Source organism: Schistocerca gregaria, chromosome 1, assembly GCF_023897955.1.
Source record: "Schistocerca gregaria isolate iqSchGreg1 chromosome 1, iqSchGreg1.2, whole genome shotgun sequence".
Lineage (NCBI taxonomy): Eukaryota > Metazoa > Arthropoda > Insecta > Orthoptera > Acrididae > Schistocerca > Schistocerca gregaria.
In genome coordinates this window covers 346,226,116-346,236,701 of record NC_064920.1, presented here as the reverse complement: position 1 = coordinate 346,236,701, position 10,586 = coordinate 346,226,116, and the positions used below count along the sequence as shown (strand labels likewise).

Sequence of the window (10,586 nt, the reverse complement as noted above, 5' to 3'; positions counted from 1 at the left end):
ATACATAAAGTTGATTTATAAATGTGTGTAGTAGTGCATTGAAGGAAATATTTAGTTCGAATAGGAATTAGGATGTTTCAACATTCTGGGATGGCCGGTTAGAACTTACCTGTTGGAGGGGGGACTGATCTGATAGAGGCCAACTCCACATGACTGTGCTTGGTCATGTACTCACTCCATGACTGTTGTCTGGACTTGGCCATGCAAATAATAGAGCATGACAGGTCTTCATCCTCACTCCCCTCCCCCCCCTCCCCTCTCTCTCTCTCTCTCTCTCTCTCTCTCTCACACACACACACACACACACACACACACACACACACACACACACACACACACACACACTTACTCTTTCTTTCTTTCCCTATCTCTCTTTTTGACACAAATGTAATGTTACCAACAAAGCTTTCATTAACACAGTTAACTTCATATGGCCCACAGGAAATAATTTAATATTTTAGTACATCCACAGATAATACTCATTTCCAAATACAAGATTTATTCCACCTGACATTAATAGCAACCTCTTTATCAAGTCCCCATAATCTGTAAGTGGAGTTCTTTTCTATCATTAAAATAGCATCTCCATTACACTGTGTAAGGACTCTAGCACAGTGTACAAGTTGTTCCAGCATGTGCTCACCTAGTTTAAGAGCCCTCTTCATGCTTAGTCCACATATACAGATGAATTGAGGCCATGTACTTTGCAGCAATGTTTGAGCAGCTTTTGATCAATGTTATTTATCATCAGATGCATAACAGGAGTTAGCTGTTCCAGATTCTAGATCAGTATGATAAATCATTGCCATGCTAGACAAGTAATATTTACTGACTTACATGATATCGTTCATCTAAGAAGAGGGCTATGTGGTGTAACATATTAATTTGGTTAAAAGTGGTGTGTCACCCAACATCTAAGACCGCTCTTCAGTGACTCAGTCTGGAAAAGCGGGCCGTGGCATTGCATAAAAAGTTGGCTCTGAGAGTGCCACTGACGTCAAATATCAAAAACATAAATGAGTTATTATCTGTAAAATATGTTAGCATTCTACTGTTGTATCTCATGCTGTCAATTTACATTTACACTGAGATTGTGCGATTATTGTAATGTTTCTTCTGAAGTAATGTTAGTATGAAGAGTTACTATATTTAAGAGCAAGAATATAAGTCACATTAATAGGAGAAGTATCGTATTTATTTTTGCAATTGGATACTGCACTGAATTCTTGAGTTTCTGCATTTACTGCCAATCCTCAAGTCTAAATCTAAGCTTTATCCACCATCAAGCATAATGGTGAGCTTCGGTAATTAAGCAAGTAAAAAATGGAATCTGATACCAATTGAGCCTACAATTCTTGTTCTAAAATTATGAGAAGGAAAGTTGCTACTCACCATACAGCGGAGATGCTGAGTCGCAGATAGCGCAACAAAAAGATTTTCACACTTAAAGCTTTTAGCCAATTGGTAACTATACTCAATGTTTGTCCTATTTCTCTTCTTTCCTGTGTGTCTCTTGTCACTTTACAAGCCCATTGGCTGAAAGCTTTAAGTGTGAAAATCATTTTGCTGTGCCTCTCTGCAACTCAGCAACTCTGCTTTATTGTGAGTTACATTCCATCTTGGATTTTCCAATTTTTGACTTTTCGTTTTGAGGTGTTTTTTAAGGATTTCATTTTTGCCATTCAGTGTCAATAGGTAAGATTCTTGAAAACAGACATATGTAGTAAAAAAGAAACAAGATGTTACTTTAGAATATCAGTTTATTGATTTCAGTATCTAAAGAGGCAAATTTGTTTACAATTATCATGAAATAGTACTGTCTGTGCAAAGCTTTTCTGGAGAATGGATTTAATGTTTTGGGCAATACTGTGAGAATGACATGTAAGTGTATCTGAAAGAATAAAAAGCCATTTTCTAGGCGCTGAAAGAAATGGCGTAATTTGTAATACACCAACAATCCTTTCTCACACATAAGATAAATTTGTTTATAAATAATAGGAAGCTATTTCGAACATGATTTTGTTGTAGACAGAAACAGAAAACTTCTGTGCAAAGTTAAAACCTGTCTCTCAAAACAATGAGACTTGTCCTTGATCTTGTCAAAATTTTTATAAAACAATTATAACTGTATTTAATGAGAAATCTTCCACCTACACATTTTTAGATTATGTTCATGTTACAAAATAAAAGGGATATTACTACATATTCAGACAGTTCTAGAGCACAATATCCATCAACACTTTATGTTTCTGGACATCTGAAGAATGTAGCCTGTGGCTTATTTTAAAATACACAATAACATTCCATTTGTTTTATTATTAAACATAAGTTATTCTCACGTTCAGAAGAACTATTTTTAAAAACATATGGTGTACATGAAGCTACCAGGTTAAGACACAGACAAAAGAAAAATCAGTTTTTTAATTATTTTAGATTTCCTATTAGCTTTAAGATTTACACATAAAGCTAGAAGGAACATTTCATTCTGAGAATGGAAAAGATACCGCATTCTTTTCCAGCCCCCTACTGCACGTGTAAGTATAATCTAAAACTGGAAAATGTTTCCCAGAATTACACAAAAAATCATCATACATTGTATTATACACTATCATTACACAAAACTGTTGTCAGAAAATGTTTAGAATACAAGACAATGAAAGCTGATACATTATCTCTGGGATCAGAAGTTTGATATAATGATGCGGCGAGAAAGAGGTACTGCTTTTTTGGTATATCTTTACTTTATCATTTGCACTTCTTAGATGCAAAATTTTCATTGCATTATTAACAAAGTCAATGTTAATCTCTGACTGTGAAAGATATGGAAGCACACGAAACAATACTGATTACTCACAAACAAATAAATTACTTATTAACTGCAAACAGCATTGTCCATATAAAGCACTACTGTTAATGCATCCTTCAACAGAAACAAAAAACAGACAGTAATTGTTCACAATGACCTTGAGAAGACAACATATCTATTTTTTACATTTAATTCTATAATTGAGTTTACATGTTTTACAGTAATCATCCAATAAAGATATCTTGTTTTATCTGTTTTCAGTTTCAGTGACATAGCTATAATGAAGTATGTGAAGTGACAAACATGTAACATGAGGTCCATCATAAAAATCATTCTACAAGGCTACCTGACACTTTTGTATAGTTCAATATACACACACATATACAATATTTAAATTATCAAAGCCTTCTTAAAAATTAAAACATTCAAATCTGTTCATCAGAGAGCAGAACAGAGTAGCCAGCTATTCTGGGAAATATTCTCTCAATATACAAGCATAACTGTTCTATTTTCAAAAGCCCCATAGATTAACAATGAAATCAATACATTAAAATATTAACAGCTTGTGACCATTTCCCATATTCTGGTGCTGAAATTATCTCTGAAAATGTTTCAAAAAGCAATAGATAAAGCACAAGCATTCAACTGCAAGTATATTAGCAACAGATAAGATGGGTGTGATCACAAGCTGAAGCTGCCCCTTGCGCTCTGGCCCTAAAAAGCGGAAGGGACAGGTGTCACTACTTTAAAATGATGATACAAAACTCCCTAAATAACTCAATTCTTTTGTTATGCAGTTCTTCCTGGTTCCAACTTTAGTTTACAAAGTGGCTTTATAATAATTATGCTGCCACCAGGATTACAACGTTTTCAGCATTTTGGAACTTCTTATATGTTAAATGCACATGTAGCTGTGGAAAGCCTTGCTTCATACAGGGAACACAAATTGTCAGCACATTGAGCACCATAGCAACACACTGAAATGTAAATTTAAAGTTTGTATTTGAATAGCAAAGTGGAACAATGGCACTGCAATTATTAAGAAGTCTGTCACACCAATCACGTGAGTCACTCTGTCTACATGTGACAAGGAATTCTGCAAATGCAATTCTCTTTTAGAGGACAAATAAATTTTGTTCGGAAAAGACTTGATAATTGCTTACATTGTTCCACAATCAGAGTAATAATAATGAAGGAGACAGATCTATTTATGGAAATGAACAGTTAAGGAGTTTTGCATCAATCGTACCTGACCCTCTGGGACAAAATGGCCGCATGTTTTTTCCACCTCTATTTAGTTAGGGAGATGCCTCCAGCTTTGTGAATGGACTGCTGATTGAGATGAAGCCTAAAATGTAATATTGAATATTTTTAGTCAACTAATCTACGTCAAACATTAAAAACATTATAAGTGTAAAAGCTAACACTGCCAGCAATTACAGAAGTGAGAGTGTAAGGTGGAGTGTGAGGTGTGGGAAAAAGACACAGAGCACACTGTGACACCGCAAAACATTGTCTGCCCTTCTCTGTGCAAAACGCATCACACAGCAACCTTTTTAATTGCACATCACTTCTGTAATGTTCATCTGTGAAAAAAAGGAAAATTAGGTTGCTTATCATAAATTAAATTACAGAATGGCCAAAAGCAAGGCATTGTTAGAAACGGTATGATGTGTTATCAAAAGAAATAATTATATCTAATGATCAAAAATGCACAAGAAGAATTACTAAAATGCGACTTGGAAGAAAAAAACAAGTGGCCAGAGCACGAACACAAACAAGATTTCTGTCGACTCAATGGATATCACCTCAGTTGATATTTCCCAAATCCTATCTGCCACTAACGCATTTCGGTAGAAAAGGAAAGTGAAGAATCATCTGGATGCAGCTGTAGAGTGATTCAAGAACTTGGTCTTCTACTTTTAAGAGGAATATGCGCAAAAATCAACCTCAGAAAGCAGTTGGCACACAGGAGCACATTTAAAATTAAACCATTTACAACAGATTTCCAGACATATAAGAAGATGGAAGGCGAGAGATGGGAGGACAGAAAGAGATGATGAAGTAGTGGCAAGCACTGGATGAAGAAGCAAGCAGGTTGTGGAATATTCCATTTCTTTCGTGGGTGTAGTATCTCCTCTGCAGTACTATTCACTATTGAATGTTTACAAGATGTAAGGTATCTTATATTACTCACTTCTTCTATTTTGGGGCAGCTGCTATGAATCTGTATCGGGACAGAAGAATTATAGTACCCTATCTGTCAACTATTTCTATTGCTACACCAGCAAGCTTAAAATATATTGCCTGAAAGAAAAACTCCCAAATAAGCAGTTCTGCAATTTACAATAAAACATGCAAAGTTTTGCAATACAGCTCTGTTTATTTAATTTTTTCAAAGTAATTTCCGTCACACTGAATACACCTCTCCATCCTCTGAAACCAATCTCTAAACTACTTCTCCCAAGTTTCTGCAGGGAGTAAGGCACACACGTTGTCCCAAGCCGTCAAGAGATTATCCTCTCTTGAAAACTGCACTCCTTTCAGCCTAATTTTCACATGCGGGAACAGTGCAAATTCAGAAGGAGCAAAATCTGAACTGTAAGGAGGATGCTTAAGAAGTTTGAGTCCAGTGTCCCACAAATATTCGGTGCATGCTTTGGCACAGTGAATTGGAGTGCTGTCATGATGGAGGAGGAACCAAGTGTCCAGGCTTGACTTTGGTCACAGGTTCTTCAAAAATTGGATAACTTTTGGCAGGCACTATTCAGTGTACCACTTAGTTCTGATTGTCTTCTGTGTGTCCAAAACAACATGCTCCACAATTCCTCTCAATTTGAGGAGGGGGAAAGAAGCTATCAGCTTCTTCTTTATTGAATAGGATTTTCTGACAGCTACGAGTGTGCCGTTATCTACAAAGACCCAAACTTTGTTTTGAGTCGCAGTTGACACATCATAATAATACAGCCAAGTCTCATAACCTATCATAATGTTACTCACATATTGAGATTGTCTCTTAGAAAACTTCTTTATCATCTCCCGACACCATGTCATACATCATGTTATCTGTTCTTCCATCAGTCTATGCAGCACCCAGGGACAACAAAGTCTCTTTACTCGCAAGTAATCATGCCAGAATTGAACGAATTGCTGATGCATTTAGGCCTAAAGTATCATCTATCTGCTTAAAGGTCATTCGCTTGTCTTCATCTAGCATTTTCCTCACAGCATCAATGTTTTCTGTACCTGATGATTGTGGCCTTCCCATCTTCTCAGCTTCCTCCAGAGTGAAATTTCCTCTTTGGAATTTACTGACCACCTGATTTTAATTGTAGGATGTGAACCCATATCACCGAGTGCAAGAGTAGTTTTTCAAAGCAATGGTCTATGTTTAAACTATGTGAGAATTTTACTGCAAAACTACCCAAATTTCGCTTCATGAATACAATGCCATAGCAAGCATTTCAAACTAACCCTGCTGGTGAATGATTGCGCCCAAAGACTTGGCACAGTGGCTACAATGCAAGTATGAAGTATTTTCAGAACACAGCAACAACAGGGTAGAGTTAAGACAATGTATCTTGGCCCCTGTACAGAAATGGATTCTCATTCTCAATGCTGGGCGAGTATAACCCTTTGTTCTTAAGGGGTGGCCACCTCAGTTAGCTGTTGCCTACTGAGCTGCGTCCCTCATCTGTTATGAACACAACATTCTCTACTGACTTGGGTGCAGGAAGAGATGCACTGTGGGAATGGAAGCTTGTGCCTGTTGACTACTCTGCAATTGTTCTCAACTGATTTTAAAGAACTTAATGGGTAAAAAATTATAAATAGAAAATTGAACAATAAATAAATAAAAAAACCAATTATCTCGCATGTCAAAGACTGATTCACAAGCTTCATGATGAACTGCCTATCACTTTGTTAATAGCTTTAGTTACTGTGATACTCAGCCATTACCTAAACTACTGTGCGAAAGTAGAATATAATGCAACGAAAAATAAGTCACTATGAGTTTGCATTTGTAAAGTGGTAGTGAAAATCATATCTCACAAATTGTTCACGATGTCGAAACAAGTTTTTGGAACATGAAAGCATACAAAGCAGCAAGTATTTTGCCACAGAGTTAACATGCGAAATGGTCGTATCTACTGCTATAAATGAGGAACTACACATTTTTCTCTTTCCGATGTTTTATTTTAAAAAAAAAGAAAGAATTGCCACATTGCTTGCCATTCAAAAACTTCACCATAATATATTTACTCATTCTGGATGTATGTTGGGAGGTCTGTCTAAGCTGCGTCACCCCATATAATGGTAAGAAAGAGATTTAGAAACACTGTTTTAAACTCCGGAACATGGCTTATGAACTTAATGATGATTAATCTTGAAATGCAGCCTAACATGGTTTGTGTGTGTGTGTGTGTGTGTGTGTGTGTGTGTGTGTGTGTGTGTGTGTGTGCACGTGCGCACAATGGAGGGGACTGAAACATTGTAAAAAAATTAATGGTACATGAGCTTGATCAATTGAAACCACCAGAGCTGGCACTGAGTTCCAAAGAGAGCGTTAGGCAATGACTGACTGGGTACAAAAATACAACAGAAAATGACTGGGTATCTTTGAGAGATGAAAGAATGTATGCAGCAGAAATCCTGGATAAAACAAACATATTAAATGCAGTTGAAGAACAGGTGAAAATATAAAAATTCCGTGAATGAAGTACACAAAATTGAATACGAATGACTAAATGATACTGATGGAACTTCCTACTTTCAATGAGCAGACTTCTAACCGTGGACGCACATTTAGACAGGAAAATATTTATATTTGTACGGAGAACTGATCTAATTTTTCAATTCTTTACAGATGAATGGAAAAACTGGTAGATGCAGACCTCGGGGAGGATCAGTTTGGATTCCGTCGAAATGTTGGAACACGTGAGGCAATACTGACCTTACGACTTATCTTAGAAGAAAGATTAAGAAAAGGCAAACCTACGTTTCTAGCATTTGTAGACTTAGAGAAAGCTTTTGACAATGTTGACTGGAATACTCTTTTTCAAATTCTAAAGGTGGCAGGGGTAAAATACAGGGAGCGAAAGGCTATTTATAACTTGTACAGAAACCAGATGGCAGTAATAAGAGTCGAGGGGCATGAAAGGGAAGCAGTGGTTGGGAAAGGAGTGAGACAGGGTTGTAGCCTCTCCCCGATGTTATTCAATCTGTATATTGAGCAAGCAGTAAAGGAAACAAAAGAAAAATTTGGAGTAGGTATTAAAATTCATGGAGACGAAGTAAAAACTTTGAGGTTCGCCAATGACATTGTAATTCTGTCAGAGACGGCAAAGGACTTGGAAGAACAGTTGAACGGAATGGACAGTGTCTTGAAAGGAGGATATAAGATGAACATTAACAAAAGCAAAACGAGGATAATGGAATGTAGTCAAATTAAATCGGGTGATGCTGAGGGAATTAGATTAGGAAATGAGACACTTCAAGTAGTAAAGGAGTTTTGCTATTTAGGAAGTAAAATAACTGATGATGGTCGAAGTAGAGAGGATATAAAATGTAGACTGGCAATGGCAAGGAAATCGTTTCTGAAGAAGAGAAATTTGTTAACATCGAATATAGATTTATGTATCAGGAAGTCGTTTCTGAAAGTATTTGTTTGTAGTGTAGCCATGTATGGAAGTGAAACATGGACGATTACTAGTTTGGACAAGAAGAGAATAGAAGCTTTCGAAATGTGGTGCTACAGAAGAATACTGAAGATAAGGTGGATAGATCACGTAACTAATGAGGAGGTATTGAATAGGATTGGGGAGAAGAGAAGTTTGTGGCACAACTTGACTAGAAGAAGGGATCGGTTGGTAGGACATGTTTTGAGGCATCAAGGGATCACAAATTTAGCATTGGAGGGCAGCGTGGAGGGTAAAAATCGTAGAGGGAGACCGAGAGATGAGTACACTAAGCAGATTCAGAAGGATGTAGGTTGCAGTAGGTACTGGGAGATGAAGCAGCTTGCACAGGATAGAGTAGCATGGAGAGCTGCATCAAACCAGTCTCAGGACTGAAGACAACAACAACAACAACAACAGTGTTTTACCCAACTGCAAACCGACCTTTTTTTCTGAGTTTAGATTCACAGGCAAAGCCTATGAAAGCTCTGAAAAATAGCACTTTTCCAAAGATTCTATTGTGTTAGTGTTTATAGTATTGAAGGTTGATTGTTTTTAATGATGGCATAAATTCAATTTTAATCTTGCTCATCATCGAATTTGGCAGTTTTTCAAACAACTATAGCTCTCTTTATGCACACCTCATCAAAAGGGACACTATTAAAAAACTTGCAGAAACTGGGACAAGTGTGGTGGATACAGTCTTATATTCTGACAGTTCCAGTTCCATTCAAAAGCTGTCACCACATAGTGATGTACATTGAGCCATTTCTCAATGCTGTCAAAATAGGGAAGTTTTATGAAACCTTTTTGTTTCCCTGAGAGATTTCTATCATAGCAGATAATCATACGAACCTTATGTTATCTGCACTTTACTCAATGGGTGAAACTTTTCCACTGACCCCGCCCCCCTCCCCCCAAACTTAATTTCTGTTTATTTCACTGATCCCTAGGTCAATTACAGCAGTACAATGTTCGCAGATGGTAAGTTTGGATTTCATCCTTAGTTTCACAGTCTACTTCAGTACTTTTGTGATGGGAAAGGTTTTAGTCTACCATGATGACACACGTTCACTGTATCATGCTGCAGATCAGCAGTATGGGATCAATGAGAGTAATGCTAGATAGCAGAGACAGAAAAGGGAAAGACTTTAAGCTAACTCCTAGATTGGAAAAACATTTTCTGGACTAAAATGTTGCTGCTATCATATATTAGAAGTTGTGCTGAATGATTTTGTTAGGGAGCAGTGACAGAAGTGTTCACCCATGAGTGCAGAAATTGTCCAAGTTATAGCACATGAAACTGGTAGACAGCGGATCATGAATTTCAAAGGAAGACACAACTGGTTGCATGTTTCATGAAGTGTTGAGGATTTTCTCTTCATAGGTGCACTTCAATTGCACAGAAGCTAATAGAAAACAAAGAAGAAAAACTCATCAAATTTGTGTCCCTCCTGAACCTCATTTCTTGGGTGCAGCTTGTATTTGAAGTAGGCTTACACTGGGTAAATCAATTGAATTTATTCACTGCAAGGAAATGAATGGAGTCAATAGGATTTCCATCAATGGAGATACAATGACATGAAATGATATCAAGGAAAACTTTTCAGAAAACCCCTATCTACAACACAATGCATATGCCATGACAAATGAAAATTTGTGCCACACCAGGACTAAGCTCCACACTTACATTTCACGGACATCGGCCAAAGGTGGTTCTAAAGTACAAGGTACACTCCTTACTCTATGCCACACCACAGATTTATTCAAAATGAATGAGGCAAGATAAGTGGTGGGGCTACAAATGTTCCCTCGTGTATGTCAAGTGTTTCTCAAATCATTTCAACAAGATTTCAAAGTAATGATTCTTGATGCACTGCCTTGCTGAAGGCAAATTTCACCTGGAGAGGAGGGCCCACAAGCAAAAACATCGATGCATATCACTGGACATCACATTCCTGCATCATATGTCTAGTGAGAGAAAAAGGCAGGTGTATCAGACCCGCCACCAACCCCCCCCCCCCCCCCCCCCGCGCCACACACACACACACACACACACACACACACACACACACACACACACACACACACACACACGAGAA

General features: G+C 37.4%; 1 protein-coding gene across 1 annotated transcript in view; it reads right to left on the bottom strand.

Annotated features, from left to right (window-relative positions):
• Nucleotides 1-1,742: 1,742 nt before the first annotated feature.
• LOC126344762 (double-stranded RNA-binding protein Staufen homolog 2-like) overlaps nucleotides 1,743-10,586 on the bottom strand; it is a 222,343-nt gene continuing 213,499 nt past the window's right edge. Inside the window, exon 17 of the mRNA XM_050002045.1 lies at nucleotides 1,743-4,154. Coding sequence (XP_049858002.1) covers nucleotides 4,097-4,154 — 58 coding nt within the window. The 3' untranslated portion in view covers nucleotides 1,743-4,096. The remainder of the gene's footprint in view (nucleotides 4,155-10,586) is intronic.